This window comes from Crinia signifera, chromosome 2 (genome assembly GCF_055691185.1).
Source record: "Crinia signifera chromosome 2, ASM5569118v1, whole genome shotgun sequence".
NCBI classification, from domain to species: domain Eukaryota; kingdom Metazoa; phylum Chordata; class Amphibia; order Anura; family Myobatrachidae; genus Crinia; species Crinia signifera.
This window is the reverse complement of record NC_139218.1, coordinates 342635714-342658853: the sequence shown is the minus strand read 5'-3', so window position 1 is coordinate 342658853 and position 23140 is coordinate 342635714. Positions and strand designations below refer to the sequence as shown.

Genomic DNA, 23140 nt, shown 5'->3' with positions numbered 1-23140 from the left:
TATCACATCTCATTGCATATCGGTTTTGCGATGAGATCAGATGAGATGAGATCTAGTACAAAAAGTATGTGCTGCACATACTTTTTGTACTAGATCTCATCTCATCTTATCGCAAAACCGAGATGCGATGAGATGCGATATTGTATCCAATATTGTAAACAATAATTGTAACGTGTATGGGCACCTTTATACTTATTAGCGCAACACCGAACCTTCAATATATTTATTAATTTATTATTTATTTATTTACAGTTTCTTATATAGCGCAGCAGATTCCGTTGCGCTTTACAATAGTAGACAGTGATAAAACAAACTGGATAACAACAGACAGACTTGGAGGTAGGAGGGCCCTGCTGCAAGCTTACAATCTATAGGGACATAGGAGGGAAACACAAGGACAGGCACCAGTAATAGCATAGCAGTCCAGAAGGGAAGCTATATAATACATAAGTACCTCAGAGGGTTATGCGTGTAGAACTAAAATATGATAGGCTTTCCTGAAGGGGTGAGTTTTTAGGGAACGCTTGAAAGTTTGGAGGAAATTGGAGAGTCTTATTGTGCATGGAAGAGCATTCCATAGGATGGGAGCATGGGATGGAATATATTGCATGCAATCCCAGCCAAGCCTGCCTGGAGCTTAAAGCAATCTTGCAGATTGCTTCTCCTGTTAGGATCACTCAAATGGTCCGGACCGGCTGTCATTCACCTGCAATTTGGGCCATACTTGCCTACTTTTGAAAACTAATTTCAGTGAGACTATAGTTGGTAGTAGAATTTTACACAGCGCCCCACTGAGTGGGCGTGTCATGCCTTACCCAAAGGGTGTGTCTAGTTCCATAAATGGAGAGATTGTGAAAAGAGATTGTGAATGTGGCACCTAGAAGCGCGGGTGTGTACTGCTACATCTGAGAGAAATCTTTTAAAATGACTTATACCTAAATGTAGATGAGCCCGAAAGCAGTTACTATAGAGTTACTATACTTGGTACAGTGCTGGGAAATGGTGCTGATGATTCAATGTAAATGTATCAATCTCTTATTCATTTTTTTCCCCAAAAAATGTAACAGTGTAACATTATGTTACTGTGTACTCTGACAATCTTACATACTCAGTAACATAAGCACTGACAGGAATGGTTACAGCAGAGCTTTCAGTTATGATCATTTTCACAGACAGGGAAATGATTGCTTTTTGAGAACTTCCGATGTGAAAACCTCAAGAACTTATGCAATGTGTCACACATGGTGCTTGTAGAAACATTGCACAAAATGCCCCCCACTAACAGTTACTTTCTCCACAGACAGAATATTCACAGACACAGACAGGAGCAGATTGGGATAGAAAACCAGCCAGGGAAAGTTATGGATGAGATGGTCGTGCAGGGCAGAAAGCTCGCCGCTCATAAGGCCTGATTCTATTGGATGCAGTGTCAGCCTTCCGTGAGACTTTTTCAGCAATTGTGTCTGCAACTATATGGTAATGCAGTTATAAACCCTGAAATCCAGGGAGCAGCAGCCATCGCAAAGGGCAACTCTTATAAGAAGACCTGCCCTTTGTAGCAACCACTTAACGCAGTATCTGTGTCTGCTACAATGCTGTTGTTTAGTAATATATATCACACAGACCTCCCAACATTCGGTTTCAGTGTAGTGGGACAGTGCCTGCGGCATGCCATAATTTTGGGGGGCTTGGTTTAGTGAAAAGGGGCATGGCCTGTATTTGTGGCACTGCTGTGAGGCCACACCCCTGTTTACACCGCTGTGTACTGATTTGAGGGAAGCGATGCACCAATTTATTCCTTTGACCTATCTGCAAGGAAGTTAGGACCTTATTCTGGTTCTTGCACACTGTTGTGAATTTGCAGCGGTGAGCGATGTTTGAGGTTTACGCATGTGCAGATGCCGGGTGCAAACGGGTGCGGCGAACTGCAAGTGCAGGCACAGGGCGTGTGGGCGCAGGTCATGGGGAGGCGGTGGATGGACGTGCCCACGGGAATGCACCCCGCACCCGTGATGGCATCGCTGGAAGTCAGCTGCCCGTTCTCTTCAACCTAGAACAATGACCTTCTATATGAAATATAGTATTTACTAGCAAAATCATGTTACTATACTGTTTTCTATTATATTGTATGAATGACCTACTTTATACATAATGCATTTGAATAATACTTGATCCTGACAGTATGGAATATATAGACCAAGTGTGTGAGTGGAATGATAACCTATGTACTAACCTTAGCTGAGCACCAGGTACATCTTGGATGAGACTTGATACACTCTGAGCAGGATAATGTGTGTGTACAGATATCTGCAACATGATAAGATAGTGCGTTACATCAATCAGATTCGTAAGGCGCTCGCACACTACAGCTATTTGGCCTCTTTCCATCTAATTCCGACTGAGAAATGTTTATTAAAAAATCTTAAATCTCATGTGTTTAGTCTTCAATCCGTTCCGATGCGCGTTCCCCTGCACATTGGATCGGAGTTGGAGATCGGACTTGCTGCACGTAAGTTCCGGCAGCGGGGAATGGGGTCACCTCTGATATATTGCATGCAAAAGGACAGCATGCGATACATTGCATGCGATCCTGCCGCCCGTGATGCTCCCAGGCAGTTCAAGGGAATTCTTGTGTGACTTCTCCCTCCGTCGCATAAGTGTGTGGGCACCTTAACATATATCTTGTTCAGACATGTATCTATTTATGTTTGTATAGCACAAAGGGACATTTACAGTAATCACAGGGATACAATTGGACAGGCATGTCACTACACATACAAGTGGAGCTCACTCATGATATGGACATGCATTACACCTTCTAAATAGGAAAAGAAAAGAAGTTGCCCATAAAAACTAGTTTTTAGCTAGTATTTATGTATCATAATCTATAAACTGACAGTAGCTGATTGGCTGTTGTTGGCACGTATCCCCTTCAGGCCTGAGGAAATGAGAGTCCCCGTGTCTCCTGTGCAATCTCATAGAGGACAATATTTATATACAATTCCTTCCACTATTGTTTGGTTCCAGAACAATCATTACTGATTTCTACTCAGTCATATGCCAAGAGTTCTGCCAGGCCCAATCAAACTTTTAGTGGCTTGCTGGGCCGGCCTTAGGCATAGGCAAACTAGGCAATTTCCTAGGGCATTTGGAATGCCTAGGGGCATCTGCAGCTTCTGCTGATTAAAATGATATGCAGCATGCCTATATTCTGTGTGTGAGTGAGGCTGTATCTGCATATGAAATAGCTGCATGGCCTATTGAGACAAGATGTATGAGGAAACATCTATATCCAAGCCGAGGCAGAGGTCACAGATTTTAGCTTCTGTGCGAGTGCTGTCTGCGGGTGGGTTGGTTGTGCAATAGTGTTTGGCATATGTGTAAGGGGCATTATGTGTGTCATGTATAAATGCATTAAAAATGTGCAACATATGTGTAAGGGGCATTATGTGTGTCATGTATAAATGCATTAATAATGTGCGACATATGTGTAATGGGCATTATGTGTGTCATGTGTATAAGGGCATTAATAATGTGCAACCTATGTGTAAGGGGCATTATGTGTGTCATTATGTGTATGAAGGATAAGGACATTATAAGGACATTAATAATGTGTGTCATGTGTAAGGGGCATTATGGTGTGGTATTATCAGGGGTGCCGAGAGAAAGGGGTAGGGAGTACAAATTACCCAGGCCAAAGTCTGATGGGAGGGCCCAGTGGTTAAAATACAATATTTTCTCAGGATTTTTTTCTAAGGGTATAATATGAATAATGTGAGGAGTAATGTATATAAGGTAAAGTGGTACTACAGTGTGATGTAACGTGAATAAGGGACACCATCGCATGATATAATGTGAATAAAGTTGCACTACTGTGTGGCATAATTTGAATTGGGGGGAAAATTGTGTGACCATGCCCCTTCCCAGCAAGAACACATCCCTGTTTGGGCTGCACACCAAATGTGTGCATTGTTTCTATTTAAAATATTGCGGGTAGGAGCACCAAAATGATGACTGCTATGATGAGGGTTGATGGTGCTGGGAAAGGGGAGCAGGGTCAGAGGCAGAACTAGTGGCGGTGCTAGGGGGCACCAGCCAAAATCTTGCCTAGGGCGTCATTTAGGCTAGGGCCGGCTCTGGTGGCTTGGCCTAAAGACGTGGCTTGGAAAAAAAAATGAAAAAATTTGTAGCCGAAAATACGGCAAAAAAAAGTGTTTCACTGAAAGGGGCGTTGCTTAATGTAGTCAGGTGACCTATCCGGGAATTTCCACTGTGCATACCTCCCAACTTTTGTGATGATGAAATAGGGACCCGAAAAGGGGGCGGGGCGTAACCTCATTTTCATACGAGAATAGGCGCTGTGCGCGTGCGCACAGCGTCTATTCTATTAGATTGGGGGGGTCTCCCAACTGCCACCCCCCGCAGCGGGTCAATGCCTGCCGCGGGTGGGACAGTGGGACAGGACCCGAAAATCGGTACGTCCCGCTGTAATCGTGACAGTTGGGAGGTATGCCTGCATACAAATACAGTAGGAGCAGCCAACATGGAGGAGAAACTCATGGTCAAAAAGTCTAAAATGCTGCGGAATGAGCCCATTTTTCTGGTGAGTGGCTGCTGGGGCTGGGCAAGGGGGGCACATGGCCCCGATAAAAATGATTGATGTAAATAAGACATTGTTTGCTTGAGCCTCACTTACAAAACGGAATGAGAAGACATTGGGACTTATGGGACTTATAGGTGTGTAACCCACCAGTTCCAAGTTCCAGAACACATCACATTCTGGAGCTTATATAGGTAAATGCTGTAAAGACTCAGAAAACTGAAGTATGATCAGTGTGTTTCATTCTGAGAGTGTATATTCCTCTCCAGTCTCACATACGTGACCTCCTCTGTCTCTCACATTTCTATAATACTGTTCTGCGGTTTAAGAACAAAGAATATATACTACTTCCCCTTTCATACAGTGGAAATGTTGTTTTGATAATCATAACTGTTGAGATACCAACTCATTCTTTACTGGTTTTAGAAAAAAAACGGTACTTGTGTATTTTGGCGGCGCCCATCGCATCGCATACCATAACGCATGCGATGGTATGCGATGCGACGCGATTTCGGTGGTTAGTGTACGATGGCATACAATTTTCAAATTGTATGCCATTGTACATGGCATACAATGCCATACGATGCGATGCGATTAAACATTGTATAAGCACCCTAATGGGTGCTTATACAATGTTAAGCACCCTAATGGGTGCTTACAATGTTAAATGCACCCCCACGCCACCCCCCCACTATAAACGTGAACCCGAAGCGTGGCGAGCGCAGCGAGCCCGCGAGGGGCGGCGGTACGCGTCCTACGACCTTTTCATACCCCCACTATCCACATCGGCGTGGAGAATAGATTAGTGTGGCGAGCGCAGCGAGCCACCAAGCCCGAAGCGTGGCGAGCGCAGCGAGTGACGCGTTTACCTGTGAAGGTATCCGCGTCCCCTCGCGGGGCTCGCTTCGCTCGCCGCGCTTCGGGCTCGGTGGCTCACTGCGCTCGCCACACTAATCTATTCTCAACTCCACGCCGACGTGGATAGTGGGGGTATGAAAAGGTCGTAGGACGCGTACCGCCGACCCTTGCGGGCTCGCTGCGCTCGCCACGCTTCGGGTTCACGTTTATAGAGGGGGGTTGCGTGGGGGTGCATTTAACTCTGTAAGCACCCATTAGGGTGCTCAAAAGCACCCTTTAGGGTGCTTATACGATTTTTCATCGTATAGGGGGTCAAAATCGCGTTACATCGCATCACATGCCATCGCGTACATGGCATGCGATGCGATGCGATACGATCATCGTACGATGCACAAATCGGGTGCCGCCAAAATACACAAGTACCAGAAAAACTATATATTTTCCCACAGCCTTACCTACTGTTCATGCAGAGAGCAAGCTTCTATTAAAAACTGTCCAGCTAATACTGGCTAATAAAGTTGCACTGCAGTAGATAGAAAGTACATCTGAAGGCTCCACTCCATTCTCTGATTACTGTACGTGTGGTTTCAAAAAGCTATTTTTTTTTCTTAATTCTCACAAGCCCATAAAAACATCTATAAATGTGACAATGTTGGACACTGTAAAATTAATTCATTTACTACAGTGTTGTTAGAACATGTTGGACACGGGATGCAGTTTAAATCCCGGCGGTCGGGATCCCTGCGTTCAAAATCCCGACGCCGGAATCCCGAACGCGAAATCCTGACACTTTCTCTCCCCGTGGATGTCCACGACACCCTCGGAGGGAGAATAAATTAGTGTACTGAGCGTAGCGAGGCACCGGGCCCGCTGCGTGGGAGCGCAGCGAGCCTGCAGGGGGGGGGGCATCCATGTCCCCCCCCTTGTCGGGATTTAGGCGTTCGGGATTCCGGCGTCGGGATATTGAACGCCGGGATCCCGACCGCCGGCTTTTCATGCCGAATCCTTGGACACAGTTGAATAAACACAGTATTGTATGGGCAATCAGTAAAAGATGGGATGGTATGTACTAAAAAATAAATGCGGTAAAACCCTCGTTTTCTGGGTTTTTACCCAGAAACGAATGCACTAAAGCCCTTCTGGCGGGGTTCTGTTGAACATTACCCCATAGAAGTCTATGGGCTCCTCCCTGCACCGCTGTGTGTGGGATCTGACATGGATTATTCCCAGCATACCCCGCAGCCACTGGCGTCACTCTGACAATGGAGGACAATGATAGAACAATACAAACACTATGCAAGGTGCAGGTAAGGATAACCAGTTTAGGGAAAAGCATGCCAGCATCAGTAGAATGAACCAGCCTTCTTATCAAGAAACTACACAGAGCACACATGCACAAGACCTTGCTATGAATTAGTATCTTAACGCCACCGGGTTGCCCATACAGTATGTCGTTGACCATCCAATGATTACTTTCATGGGGACGCCCATAAAATGGTCAGCATAACATAATGTTTATTGAAGCATATCAAGGTATCTTTAAAATGCTTCGTACCCCAACTCGCAATATATAGAAGTTATGATTGACACCTTGAGGAAGATCCCAGTAGGGATTTAAACGTGTTGTGAGCAGAGGAGCACTACACTGGACTACTGACTTAGAGATCGTGGCACTGGTCGGATACTCCCTGGTTGGACATTCCAGAACTCTCTCCAGGTTGTAGACCATATTGTTACATCAGCCCTATCTATTGTCCAGCAGTTCCAGTGAAACCCTCATTGTTTTTAAATTTTGTTTTATCTTGTTTATCGAATTAATGAAAAAAAATGGAAGTCTTGTAAAGTTGTCTATGACCGCATGCTGCAAGGTCTTGAAAGAAACCTTTATTGGAGCATCTCAGCACTATTACCAGTGAGTTAGGGTACGCACTGCATACTTTAGCGGAGACACTTCCCTGGTGGCCCCAAAAGATACCTTTATATGAAATCATAACTTCCATATATTGTGAGTTGGGGTACAAAGCATTTTAAAGATACCTTGATATGCTTCAATAAACATTATGTTTATGTGAGTTTGGTACGCCATTCAATTTCCCTGAATATATCTGGTGGAAGGAATAATTTCACAGCGTCCATCTAGAGTCCATGTATGTTAAGCGCTGGATTATATCCCTTTATGTGTTTGGCTGCACCACCTGATTAGGCAGTGCTTCCACCCTGCGCCCTCCCCATTGCTGAAAGATAAGTTGTATACATTGCTACTTAGCACAACGTTCAGGCTCTGACGGTGTGGCAGATATAACAATTAGAAGCAAATTTATGTTTTAGGCAATGCAACATGTACTCCAGTCTAACCACAAAAAATATGGGCTCACAGAAATGATAACTCCATTAAACGGAGCACAGGTGCTTGTGGTTTCCCTTGATATGCTGTAACAAGACTTAAATCATTTTTGTTTTTGAATGTGCAATTTCCTGTAGGTTTATATTCTTAAAACTTGCAAAAATACTTTGTGTCATCAATTTGTCTACAAATATTTTTGCCCCAGACCAAGCAATGTGACCCTAATATGCAGAGTGGTCACTGCCCCCACAGATGGGTAATGTGCCCTCATGTCTGGATCTCCACCAACAACACCTCCCTCAGCGAATCTGTACAAATGGGATACAGTTACTAGGTCTACAAGCATTAGGTTGACACCACTAGGTCGACATGCATGAAGGTCGACATGCAGGAAAGTCGACATGACTGGAGGTCGACATGGGTCAGGTCGACAGGGTCAATAGGGCGACAAGCATTAGCGTTTTTTGAGCCATTCATGCCCTACCATCCACTAGCGCATGATGGTAGTGTGCCGAGCGTAACAACACACTGTGCCCGAAGCATGGCGAGCCCGAAGCTTGGCGAGGGCAACGAGCCATGCAAGGGGACGCGGTGCTACATTTCCCTGTCCGTGTCGACTGGGACAAAAAAAACTCATCTCAACCTTTTGACTGTCAACCTTCCCCATGTCGACCTAATGCTTGTCGACCTAATGACCCTGTCGTCCTTAATGCATGTCGACCTAGTCTATCCGATAATCCATACCCATACAAATGACTGCAATGCAGGTCCAGGACCTTACTGCTAAGTGCAGTACAGCTGCACCAGCTTATGGAGGCGGCTTCCACTTGCTATATTTTCTAATGAATAGCCAATAGCACACATACAAACATAGCAAACAGTATTTGTAGCAGTTCTTCATACAATATTAGATCAGAATGATCATTCTACCTGGCTGATGTGTTGTCACTTTGTTTCCAGATGATCCAGCGATCAAGAGGAACCCAATAGCCCAAATGACAGTTCCAATTGCCATATTCTGGAAAACAACAGTTATATACTCAGAGTCAGAATATGAAGGCACCAACAGTTTTAGTTTAAATTTAGCCAAATAACTATGAACAATTCATTCAGATAAAATGTGGCTAACTTTACCATTGAACGCTTGTTTAAACATTTGAATATTTACTTACAATCTAGCAAGACTTATTTACTCTTACAATGAAAGCACATACAGGTTGAGTATCCCTTATCCAAAATGCTCGGGACCAGGAGAATTTTGGATAACGGATTATTCCGTATTTCGGAATATTTTAATATTTAAATTATATATTTTGAAGTATCTTGCATTTATGCTGTATAAATACATCAACCACGTGAAATACACACAAATATATTTTATTTGTTCAAAAATCAAGGTTTCAAAACAAGAAACAAAATTTGTGTACTATCTCAGGCACATATTTAGTGCCAGTTACATATCATGTCCCCAGTATGTTTTTAGCAAAAAAAAAAAAAAATGTTTTTCACTTTCTGGAATGTATGGTTTTCGGAATAATTTGGATAACGGATATTCGGATAAGTAGAGCCGGCCCTAGGCATAGGCATGCTAGGCAATTGCCTAGGGTGGCAGCCTATGCTTAGGGGCGACAACTTCACCGGCACCTGGTCTTAGTTAGTAGGGGGAGTGCTATGGGGACAACTGTCTCCTGGCCCAGCCGCTCTGACAGAGGGTAGGGCCCGGGCCGTTTTGTCCCTACAGCACGCATTGGCCGCCAGCACACATTGGCTGAGCACACTGCACAGCCAAGCCAGCAGGAGTGGGTCATCTCAGGTCATGCGCCCCCCCAACAATGGTGGCAGCAGGTCCCACATACCACTTTCAATGGTGATACAGGATGGCTCCGGTGGAGCGCAAGCACCAGGAGCCGAGAAGAAGAGAGGGTGCGCCGCAGCCCCCTCTCCCCCCTCCTCCGCTATGCTGAGTGCCACTGCCTGCTCCATTGACTCCAAGTCCCAAGCAGAGGCGGAGGAGCGCCGATCAGCAGCAGCTCTGCGCTCTCCTCAGTGACCTAGAGGAGAGCGCCGAGCTGCTTGTAATCTGCGCTCCTCCGAACCTGCTTGGGAGGCAATGGAGCAGGCAGCGCTGACTGAGGAGCTGGCCGGGGCTTCATCATGCAGGATGCAGGGAGGACTGTGATACACTATAGTGATCCAACATATATGGTATGTGACCAAACAAAGCTGTCACTTACACAGGGGAGGGGTTTTCAGGGCTCACACAGGGGGAGAAGGGAACAGGGCTGACACTGGGGAAGGGGTATATGGTTGACACAGGGGAAGGGGGACATGGCTGACACAGGGGGGGGGGTGGACTGACACTGGGGAAGGGGGGACATGGCTGACACAGGGAAGGAGAATGGGACTGACATAGGGTGGAGGGGGCATGCGCAAGCCGTGTGTGCGATGGGCACAATAGAAAGGGGGGGCCCTGCCTATTTTGTCAGTCCAAGGCCCCACCATTTCTGATGGCAGCCCTGGTCCTGGCACAACTGCTGCCCGCCGTCCTGCCCTGGCACTGCAGCCCGGGCTAGCCTCTTCCGCCCGGCCAGCCACCAGCCTATTATCGTGCACTGGCACCCCCCCCCCTTCCACATGCTGACACTGACACGCAGCCCCTGCTCTGCCTCCGCCAGCCGCGCACGCTAGGAGAAGAAGGAGAGACAGGCCAGCAGTGTGGTGTTCCCGGCCCCTTGAAAAAGGGGGTGCAGCACGGACACTGACAGGGCAGGCCGCAGCCGGGGCCCAGCACCAGCAGGCCTAGCCAGCCCAGATCGTCGCCTCGCCCGGCCATCGCCCGCAGAATCGCAGAGGAGCCTGGCCCCAGCACGCACAGAACACAGCAAGACTACCACAGGCAGTAAGTGAAGAGGCACATTTCATCTATTTTAACTATATTGCTTTTAATATATATATTTGAATCACCCACATTGGGTGGTGTTCAATGCCCTGGCATGTGGCTGACGAGGGGGGGTTGGATGGTAAGTATGGCTTTTTTTGGCAAGGAAAAGCCAACCTCGCCGTCCTACCCCCTCGCAGTTGTGTGTAAACAGTCAGAGCTCCATATATAGTAATAGTTTGAAATGTCTGTAGGCAGCATGTCATTGGAAGAGATGAATAATTACACATGAGAAGAGATGCGGGTATAGACAGTTGCTGAGTTTGAGAGCGCTGTAACTGAAATGCGAGAAAAGAGCGCAGTGAGAACAGGACAGAAGAGGGCCCTGCTCCAAGGAGCTAACAATCTAGAATAAGTGATCTAGACAGATCACTTTAAAATAAGAGAAAAATCTCCCCGTATACACAAGATACACATTTCTACAATAATCCCCTGCGGTCGCGGGGAGGAGCTGTGTAAGTGCAGGCACCGTGGGTCTGCGGGGCTATTGTAATGCCGCTGTGCTGTGGCCGGGACCCTCAGATTTACCTGTCTGCGCAGCGGTCCCGGCTCCCCTCCTTCCCTGGCTTCTGCTGAAATGAAAATGGACCATCATAAAATGTCCGCCCCCATACAGCAGACAGTTTGTATGGGGGCGGACCAGCGGCGTAACTATAGCACCGCAGCCCCCGCCACCTCGGGGGGGGGGCACTGTGCATGTGGGGGCGCCGGGGGCTGCGGTGCTATAGTTACACCCTCCCCCCAATCCCCCGCAGACTTACCTATCTCGCTGGTCCCGGCGGCTCCGTTCTTCTGCTGAGGACCACCACAAAATGGCTGCCCCCATATAGCACACGGTTCTCTGTAACTGGGGGGGGGGGTGGTTGGCAGGGCGGCGTCGGGGGGGGGGGGGGGGGGCAAAACGTAGCTACGCCACTGGGGCAGACATTTTGTGATGGTCCGTTTTCATACCAGCAGAAGCCAGGGCAGGAGACAAAATCTGCGGGTCCCGGTCGCAGCAGAGCGGAGGGTAAGGCACGAGGGCATGGGCAGCAGGGGGGGGTCTGTTATCTTTGCTGGGGGAGCGCTGCCAAAATTTTCGGCTGGCGCGATTTTCATAGTTACGCCACTGCCTTTGTACATAGTGGAATAAGAATATAAAATAAAAGACTTTTGAAATTATATAGACATTCATTATAATAAATCTCTGACATTAGATGTGTAAAACAATTTTGGGTTGTAATGTACATTTGCGGCCTTATTTCCAAGCACTGACACAACTTTGCTATTGAGTATTAACAAGAGTTGACAGATTCAAGATTTCCGTTCACAACAATTATCTCTATGAAGGCACACCATTTGTGGATGTTAAATCAAATCAATTCTTAGGTGTTTTCTTTAGTGCAGGTGACAAATTGTGTATATAAGGGTGTTATAAGTGGGATGGACTCACAGAGTGCGCTGTGTAATCTTATTCTTGGCCTTGGCTAAGGTGCATTGTGGAAGGCATCCTCTGTCCTGTGTAAGCTCAACAACTCTCCTGTGTGGAGCTTCCAGTGGTGTGTGGAGCTTCCAGTGCTGTGTAAAGCTTCCAGTGCTGTGTGGACGTCCAGTGGTGTGTGGAGCTTCCAGTGCTGTGTGGAGCTTCCAATGCTGTGTGGATGTCCAGTGCTGTGTGGACGTCCAGTGGTGTGTGGAGCTTACAGTGGTGTGTGGAGCTTCCAGTGCTGTGTAAAGCTTCCAGTGCTGTGTGGACGTCCAGTGGTGTGTGGAGCTTCCAGTGCTGTGTGGACAAATTTTCTCCTGCAGACTTCTTCTCTATAACTGTCGGGATTCCGAAAGTCGTTTTTCTGACTTTGGAATTGTGACTTTCAGGAGCCCGACAGTCTGAATCCTGACTTACACAGGCTATTTTTGCTCGTGGGGATTTCACGAACCCATAGAGGGAGAATAGAATAGGTGGAGAGAGCTGAGCCCACAGGGGCTTCAATGCTCCTGACAGTCGAGATTCCGATGTCAGAGAAACGACTGTCGGAATCTTGACTGCCGGTAAGCCATACCATAACCCTTTACACACCATTCAGTGCTAGTTCTGCAGAAATACAAGTGACTGGAAAGCTGTTGATCTGTTTAGGTTCTGTCGGTAGTGTGAGCTGAAAGGGGTTGTTCTAACAGTTTAAATGTTTGATATAATTATTTTTTTTTTAAACACACAATATTCTAACAATCCTACAGGTGAGTGTGATGTAATACTGTAGATCAGGGGTGGGGAACCGTTTTTGTACCAAGGGCCGTTTGTATGGATAAAAAATCCTTCGGGGGCCATATGTAAAAATTTATCTCACAAATTGGCCTGCCGCAGCCGTCCCACGCTCCAGCGGCTGTCGCTGAATAGGACTGAAAGTCTCTGGCTGCTGTTGGTTAAGAGGAATCTCGCAAGAACTACCATCCTCTCGCGAGATTCCCCAGTACTTGATGCCTGGCAAAGCCGCTGGGCGGGTGGGAGGGCCACTCAGACCGGCCTCGTTGAGGTTCCCCATCCATGCTGTAGATCTACACAAATTAGATGGACAGCCCATATATTTGACATGAAAAGGTAGTGGGTCAGTGGGTCGGTAGGTACAAAAGGGCAACATGGAAATTGTCAACACAAGAAAATGGTTTCCACAAGTTTTATTTATGTTTTTTTGGACAAAATGTGTCCATTTCACAGTCTGTGACCGCAGATAGGTTTCTGTGGGGGCTATGAAGCTGTCAGATTTACCAAGATGCATTCTGGATGTTGTTCCTGGAAAATCTACATCATCCTGTTATTGCGTTGTGTCATTGTAGCCTACGACTCCCGATGGAGAAGTGAAATGACGTCTATAGCAAGCATTACACTTAAACATAGAAACATAGAAACATAGAATTTGACGGCAGATAAGAACCACTTGGCCCATCTAGTCTGTCCCTTTTTTTAAACATGTTACCTCAAACCATATTTGATCCTTATTTTTTTGTAAGGATATCAATGTGCTTATCCCAAGCATGTTTAAATTGTACTACTGTATTTGCGTCTACCACCTCTGTTGGGAGGCTATTCCACTTATCTACTACTCTTTCTGTGAAAAAATTCTTCCTCGCATTTCCCCTGAATCTTCCTCCCTCTAGTTTCAGTGCATGTCCTCGTGTTCTGTTGCTCCTCTTCCTGTGAAGAATGTCTCCCACCTGTACCTTGTTAAAGCCCTTGATATATTTGAAAGTTTCTATCATGTCCCCCCTTTCCCTTCTCTGCTCTAAAGTATACATATTAAGATCTTTTAGTCTTTCCTGGTACGTTTTGTGTTGTAGGCCATGCACCATTTTAGTTGCTCTTCTTTGTACAGTCTCTAATGTATTTATATCCTTCTGGAGATATGGCCTCCAGAACTGAACACAATACTCTAGATGAGGTCGTACCAATGACCTATACAGTGGCATTATTACTTCTTTCTTTCTACTGCTGATACCTCTCCCTATGCAACCAAGCATCTGACTTGCCTTCTTCATTGCTTTGTTACATTGCCTACCTGCTTTTAAGTCCCCTGAAATAGTGACACCTAGATCCCTCTCTTCCTCAGTAGTTTCCATTATAGTGCCATTTATACTATATTGAGTCTTTGGATTTCTGAGACCCAAGTGCATGATTTTGCATTTTTTGGCATTAAACTGTAGTTGCCATTCTCTTGACCATTTCTCTAATCTGCCTAGATCCTCAATCATTTGTTTTACCCCTCCTGGTGTGTCTACCCTGTTGCATACCTTTGTGTCATCTGCAAAAAGGCACATTTTACCCTCAATTCCATTTGCAATATCACCAATAAAGATATTAAAAAGCACCGGTCCAAGTACAGATCCCTGGGGTACTCCACTTGTAACCTTTCCCTCCTTTGACTGTACTCCGTTTACTACAACTCTCTGTTTTCTGTCCTGCAACCACGCTCTTATCCATTCAACTATCTTAGAATCCAATCCCAAGCTTTCAAGTTTATTTAACAGTCTGCGATGTGGGACAGTGTCAAAAGCTTTACTAAAGTCTAGATAAGCTACATCTACAGCCCCACCTTGATCTATTACTTTAGTCACCCAGTCAAAAAAGTCAATAAGATTTGTTTGACATGATCTTCCCCCAGTAAACCCATGCTGTTTTGGATCCTGTAAATTGCTGGTTTTGAGATATTCTACAACTCTTTGTTTTAAGAGTGTTTCCATCAATTTCCCTACTACTGATGTAAGGCTCACTGGTCGATAGTTGCTTACCTCTTCCTTGCTTCCACTTTTGTGCAGTGGGACTACATTCGCTGTTTTCCAGTCCTCTGGGATTACTCCAGTAGCTAGTGACTGGTTGAATAATTCTGTTATTGGTTTTACCAGCTCCCCTTTAAGCTCTTTTAGTATCCTTGGATGTATCTCATCTGGCCCCATTGATTTATCCACTTTCAGTTTTGAGAGTTCTGTGAGGACTTTCTCCTCTGTAAATGTACTTGTCTCTCCCTCAGTTTTCTGACTATACTTGCAACTTAACTGTGGCCCCTTCCCCTCTCTTTCAGCAGTGAATACTGAGCAGAAATAATTATTAATATTATCTGCTATTACATTGTCCCCCTCAAGAAAACTTCCACTCTCTGTCTTCAGTTTAATTTTTCCACTTTTTGTTTTTCTCCTTTCACTTATATACCTAAAAAAAGTTTTCCCACCTTTACCCACTGACTGGGCCATTTTCTCTTCAGCCTGTGCTTTTGCACATCTGATTACCTTCTTAGCCTCCTTCTGCCTAACAAGATACACCTCTTTGTCCTCATTCTTCTGCGTCTGCTTAAATTTCTTAAAGGCCAACTTTTTTGCTTTCACAATACTTGCTACTTCTTTTGCAAACCACAATGGCTTTCTTTTTCTTGTGTTTTTCCTAAATCTTTTGACACAAAGTTCTGTTGCTTTTAGAATTGCACTTTTTAATTTTTCCCACTTATCCTGCACTCCTTCCAAGTTCTTCCACTCTGCCAAAGAATCCCTTACAGAGTTTCCCATCTCTACAAAATCAGCCTTCCTAAAATCTAACACCTTTGTTTTTGTGTGCGATGAGTCAGTCTCTGTCTTTATTTTGAACCATACTGCTTGATGGTCACTGGATCCCAGATTTTCACCCACATTTATGTCAGATATTCTGTCACCATTTGTAAGTATTAAGTCTAATATTGCGTCCTTTCGAGTGGGCTCCCTCACCAATTGCTGGAGGGATGCTCCTTGCAAGGAATTCAGCATGTCCCTACTTCTGGTGGAACTTGCAACAGGCAGCTCCCAGTTTACATCAGGTAGATTAAAGTCTCCCATGATTATCACCTCTCCTTTTAATGCCATTTTATTGATGTCCTGCAATAGGCTCTTGTCTAGTTCCTCTTCCTGACCTGGTGGTCTGTAGATCACCCCTATACGAAGAATCGCCTTCTCCCCTGTTTCTATGGTCACCCAAAGGGCCTCCGTTTTTTCTTCAATACTTTGTATTAAGGTAGTCTTTATATATTTTTTCACATATATTGCAACCCCTCCTCCAATTTTTCCCATTCTGTCCTTCCTAAATAAAGTATATCCTGGTATAGCTATGTCCCAGTCACTTATTAAATGTCACAGAGCTGGGCTCCTTTCTCTGCCCCTGTCCTTACATGTGATTTATAGTTTAGAGGATTAGCAGTGCTAAAAACCCAGATAATTAGTTAATCTGCCCCAAACGAATAGTTTATTATTATTATTATTATTATTATTATTAATAATAATAAACCAGCCAAAAGAATACACGGTTAACAGGTTAATAATCATTAAATATTTTTAAGTCATTGCAAAATATAACTATACAAACTATGTAATAAGAACACAAAAGACTATAAAGCAAGTTGCATACAAAAATGTATACATCTGTAAAAATATACAATAAGCAAAAGAGTAGACAATTGTTATTCCCCAAACACCACAACTGTAAAATACAACTTTAAGATTTTTATTTTTAAATGAAGAATTCTTTGAATTCAATATAGAGTTTTTACAAGAATATTCCAAATTACAATTTGTCATCTAGTCCCTGAGGATGCAATCTACCCAGAGAATATATTTATGTAGCTCAGAGGTTCCCAAAAGCAGTCAACAAAGCACTCAAACAGTCCAGATTGTAGTGTAATAATTTTTGGCCACATGTTACTTAATTACTACCTCAGTCAATTTGATTTAGCCATCTGTGCTGAGCCATGGACATACTGTACTTAAAAACCTGTACCGTTGGGGTGCCGCAAGGACCATGTTTAGGAACCATTGAAAGAAATTAATGTTTAGATATGTTTAAACCTTTACCTGTATACAATTTACAGTGATATAAATGAGACAAAATGCCAACACTAAACTACTCCCACTCAGTGTGCGAGCGCACTGATTCTATTACAGACCACAGGTTGTCATGCTGTTAGGTGAGTCATACTATCTACTCCTTATACGGTCACTAAAAGAACATAATGAAAGTGCACAGGAGAAGATAATAAAACCAATGTCATTACACTTTTTGACCAGCTGTTTTGCAACACAAATAAAAATGGAATATATATATATATATATATATATATATATATATATATATACCAGTTATGTAGGTTGGCACACTCCTTTTAGCTTCAGCAAACACCTGGGGTGTCCATCCAATGGCTTAACAAGCAAACAATATATACAGCAGGTATTCCACAGATTCACTCACCAGGACTTCAATAAAAGACATTTATGATCTCACATGGGTCACAGCGACAGGTTCGGGTCATGCGTCAACACTTCGACCGCACCAGAGGCGGCCTTTTTCAAGACACCACCAGTATCGCCACCAACAAGTGGCAATACCATATATATATATATATATATATATATATATATATATATATATATATATATACACACACACATTAGCCGTTCATTTAATGCAAATATAAATATAACTATTTGAAAAAAAAAATGCCTTTAAGACATCAGTTTACTGTATGTGAACAGGATTTACTGTTTTGATTAAGGTTCTACCAAAATGTACGGCGACAAGATGTGCAACACAGATACTATTTTAAATGCAATCAATCTAGAATAAGTTGGTATCTATAAATGCACTGTATCATTGCACTTTTGCTCAATAACAAATTTGTATCGAAACTTTTTCACAGCAGACATACTTCCAGCAAACATATAAACATCATTATAATATAAAACAATGTATGGAATTCAACAGCAGACCATACTGTAAAGGGAAACTAAAAACTTTATCTAGAAGTAGACTCCACTGTAAATAATTTACATAATTATCTTCTTGCAGCACAGAAAACAATCTAATTAAATCTATGCAATTTTGAATAACAGAAATGATCCCAGTAAAGTTTTACCAATTTTTTTTTTAAATATCACTCACAATTTTGATTAAATTAAAACAAAAACTATAAACTTGTATAAATGTACAAATAATATATCATGTACTCTTAAGTGATTAATTACAAAGCATATACTGTAGAAAATATTTATTTTGACTCACAATTTCAGCCAGGATCTTCTCTGTGACAAATGAAGAAGTAAGTGGTTTTTATAGCAAAACCGTGTAGAAAACGGTACTCAGTATTCACGCCCAGCCCCCAACACCTCAGACAATGCTCCCTCCTCTATAGCCCCTAAAACCCACAACTAGAATAGCAGAAAGGAAGTAAAGAGCCAACATTGTATAAGAATTAGGTGGAACCAATTCTTAAACATTCTTCCTAAAGAGACACAGTAATATAATGCAGAGGGGTACATTTGATGATGCTGATAGATGGATCAGAAAATATCTTAATTAGATTCATGTATTTTTATAACCATTACCTCAATTAATACTTATCTGGTTGACCTTAGTGGAACATGTTGAACTACCCTTTAATACAGCTATCTAAAGCAACATGGGCAATTTTGGATTGTTAGTGTGCTCAGTCATGGTAATACAGTAGGTCAGTAATCCATTGTTAAATATCCATCAGGATGCAGCAAATGCACAGGTGCTGGAGAACCACAGGATGTCTATACCACTTGAGAGAGATGGGGAAGTGGGATGAAGGGGAAGAATATAAAAAAAAACCTGACACCCCATTCATATATGGGACATATTTAATAAACTACATGATACTAATCTGTGTCATATAAAGGCGCCATCTGCAGCGGTGCAGATTTGTATGAGGACTGCTCATTTGAAGCTAACCACAGGTAATATCAGATAATATTACTCTATCAGCTACTCCTCAGCTATTTTTATATTAAGTACATTTGGAATGATCACATTTAATCTACATTACAATATCAATTTAGTTGTATCATTTGTCAATGACAGTATCTGATAAAAACAGAAGTAATGGCTAAAGCACAATATGCTTCTCTCACTGCTCTGCAGATGAATCTAAAATATCAGTATAGTCGGATATATGGAACTGGGGTTAGATTTATCAATGCTTGGAGAGAGATAAAGTGGAGAGAGAAACCAACCAATCAGCTCCTGTCATTTTACAGGCTGTGTTCAAAAATCACAGTTAAGAGCTGTTTAATTGGTACAATGATAATTCTTTCCTTAATTAGAAACACCCAGTCCCATCCAAACAAAGCTCACCAAGGGACCGATTAATCACCATTCGCATCCTCAGATGTAATATTGTTCTGATTTGCAATGCAATAACTGACAACATCAAACAAATGTAACAATTATCACAGGGCTTATCGCAGTGGGGGGAGGGGTCATATATTTTTTTTATTACATTTGGCCAAATCACATTTCCCATTATATGTATGGGAATGGCGATCTGGTTTCTAAGAAAATGTGAATTCAAGGGTCTAGAACAGTTTTCTCGAAAGTGCTCCAAAGCCCTTTAATACATTTAGGTGATGCCAAACTAATGAAAAAAAAAGGGGGGGATATCCTTTTCACATTTTTTAAGTGAAAAAATTATTTTAAGTAATTGGCCCCCAAATGTCTCCAGTCCAGTGGCATGCAGTCAGTGTAGGCAGGGAAGGCAGAGCCTTGCTTGTCATACTCATATATAGTCCAGAGTTTTAACTATAAACATGATTTGAAGCCGGGGTGGATAAATGAAAAATGAAAAAGGGAGTAAAACATTCCGCACAGCAAACCAATGTTAGTGTATGGTAAAATAAGAGCTCCCCCATGTGGAATACAGAGCTCAGTGCAATTAGTGTCTGACAGGAAAAATCTACCTCATGCTAAATCTAAAATAATAACTGATTTATACAAAACATATCAATTTGATACAAAACATTGTTTGTAACTGTTTGCAGTCCCACTATACCTGTGACTGTCTGTGTCTGGCTTCTTAATAATGCTTGGAGTATAAACACTGGTGTATCCATAATGAGTTATTTGTTAAGTATGTGACTATGCATGCATCTTACTAACAACATAATACTACTACTACTACTACTAATAATAATAATAATAATGTGAACTCTGTATGGAATTTCTTTGTTTGAAAAATTATATTTATAATATAGTCAAAGTGTTAAATGCAGAGTATATTAGACATGCTATATAGCAGTGTAAGAAACAGATAATAGCAATGAATATGGTACTATTATATCACGCATGTTTCATAGCTCCCACAAAGATATGGATAATACACCCATAAAATGCTTTTTGCATAAGGTTCTATTTACACACAAATAGCACTATAATTGAAAACACATAATTATATGTGTAATTATTAATGAGTCCAACTCTGTACATAGGTTTGTGCATATGCACTTGGGTCTGAGCACTAGAGCCCCCAGAGTACTGCTCCCAGTGCCGCTCCCAGCAGAGAGGGCAAATCCTGAAAGCAGAATATGGCATTGCACTCAGAAGATGTGTACCCAGCATGATTTCAGTGGCGACGGGGAGCTGTCGGGGTGCCGGCATCAGCAGGTGCATACACATTTGCCCATGCCAGCGAGGATGAATGACAGAGGGGGTTGATGGGGGTAGCTAGCGATATCCTCCATCGTAGCTGCTGATGAGTGTGGGAGTGCGTACCACGTACTTGCCTTCTTTTAGAAACTAGTTTCAGGGAGATTATAGTTGGTAGTAGAATTTTGGACAGCTATTTCAGGAGTCTCCTGCAGAATGCATGAGGGTAGGCAACTATGGTGCACCACTACACAGTGAACACAGCCAGCGAGTGTTCTGACGAGTGGGGAGTGAGCGCCGGGAAGGAACGGGGGGAGAAGAGTAAGTGGGTGGCAGGGGGAAAGGAGGAGGGGGCTTACAGCACACTGGAGGTCCGGAGCCGCTGGCGAGTGCGGGAGTGCGCGCCACTACAAAGTGGACACAGCCAGCAAGTGTCCTGACAATTGGGGAGTGAGTGCCGGGGAGGGGACGGGGGGAGCGGAGTCAGCGAGCAGCAGGGGGAGAGGAAGAGGGGGGGAGCATTTTACCCTAGACTACCAGGTCATGTTAAAATATGAGGGGGGGGGCAAAAATGTTGTGCCTAGGGGCGGTCTGACCCCTAATTTCGCCCCTGGAGCTGAGACAGAGTGAAATGGTGCCACCTCAGGACCACCAGGTCATGTTAAAATTAGAGATGAGCGGGTCCGGATTCCCGAGATCCGACAGATCCGAATATCGGGTATCCGGGCCAGATCCGAGCCTGCTCAGGAGTTCCCGCCTGAATTCCGGACCAATAACGAGGCCGAACGTCATCATCGCGCTGTCGGATTCTCGCGGGAGTGGGATCTTATAAAAGACGCACGGCCGCCCCGCCATCTTCATTTCAATCTTGGAGAGGGAAGAGGGTGGTTGGGAAGCTCCATGTGCTCCGTGCTGTGCTCTGTGCCATGTGCTCCGTGACCTGACCTGTGCCCTCACTGCCCTGTGCTGTGCTCCGTGCCATGTGCTCCGTGCTGTGCTGTGCTCCGTGACCTGCCCTCACTGCCCTGTGTTGTAGACTTGAGAGTCAGTGACTGTTTATAGGCCTGAGCCCTGTAGTGTGATTTAACTAACTAGGTGCTGCAGTGCTCACATGCAGGGGCTGCAGTGTCCACTGTCCAGGGGCTGTCCTGTGGCCCGTGCCCTGTTGTGATTTATTTAGCCCTAAGCCCTGTGTTGTGATTTATTTAGCCCTGAACCCTGTGTTTTTTGTGATTTAACTAACTAACTCAGTGCTGCAGTGCTCACACGCAGGGGCTGCAGTGCTGCTGAGTAGTACACTGTGTACAGGGGCTGCAGTAATACAAGGGGCTGTGTCCAGTGTGACGGCCTATATCTTATCCATTGTCCAGTGTCACGAGTCACTCACGACATATATCCTGTGTCCTGTCCTGTGTGACGACTGACGACATATCCTGTGTCCAGTGTGACGACATATATCCTGTGTCCAGTGTGATGACATATATCCTGTGTCCAGCGTGACATATATCCATTGTCCAGTGTGACGACATATATCCTGTGTCCACTGTGACGACATATATCCAGTGTCCAGTGTGACGACATATATCCTGTGTCCAGTGTGACGACATATATCCAGTGGCCAGTGTGACGACAATATATCCTGTGTCCAGTGTCACAAGTCACAACATATATCCTGTGTCCAGTGTGACATGTAATGTGTGCCGGCATATATCCTGTGTCCAGCGTGACGACATATATCCATTGTCCAGTGTGACGACATATATCCTGTGTCCACTGTGACGACATATATCCAGTGTCCAGTGTGACGACATATATCCTGTGTCCAGTGTGACGACATATATCCTGTGTCCAGCGTGACATATATCCATTGTCCAGTGTGACGACATATATCCTGTGTCCAGTGTGACGACATATATCCAGTGGCCGGTGTGACGACAATATATCCTGTGTCCAGTGTCACAAGTCACAACATATATCCTGTTTCCAGTGTGACATGTAATGTGTGCCGGCATATATCCTGTGTCCAGCGTGACATATATCCATTGTCCAGTGTGACGACATATATCCTGTGTCCACTGTGACGACATATATCCATTGTCCAGTGTGACGACATATATCCTGTGTCCAGTGTGACGACATATATCCTGTGTCCAGTGTGACGACAATATATCCTGTGTCCAGTGTCACAAGTCACAACATATATCCTGTGTCCAGTGTAACATGTAATGTGTGCCGGCATATATCCTGTGTCCAGCGTGACATATATCCATTGTCCAGTGTGACGACATATATCCTGTGTCCACTGTGACGACATATATCCTGTGTCCAGTGTGACGACATATATCCTGTGTCCAGTGTGACGACATATATCCAGTGGCCGGTGTGACGACAATATATCCTGTGTCCAGTGTCACAAGTCACAACATATATCCTGTGTCCAGTGTGACATGTAATGTGTGCCGGCATATATCCTGT

At 44.1% G+C, this 23140-nt stretch overlaps 1 protein-coding gene across 2 annotated transcripts in view; it reads right to left on the bottom strand.

Moving 5' to 3' along the window:
• Positions 1–23140, bottom strand: part of ITGB7 (integrin subunit beta 7) — a 108278-nt gene that overhangs the window by 66286 nt on the left and 18852 nt on the right. Inside the window, exons 1-3 of one of the 2 annotated variants that reach the window (XM_083169605.1) lie at positions 18284–18331; positions 8733–8820; positions 2234–2307 (exon numbers count right to left, since the gene is read on the bottom strand). In XM_083169605.1, coding sequence (XP_083025731.1) covers positions 2234–2307; positions 8733–8817 — 159 coding nt within the window. In that variant the 5' untranslated portion in view covers positions 8818–8820; positions 18284–18331. Of the gene's footprint in view, positions 1–2233; positions 2308–8732; positions 8821–18283; positions 18332–23140 lie in introns of those variants that run through there. The other variant, XM_083169604.1, reaches the window with a different exon arrangement.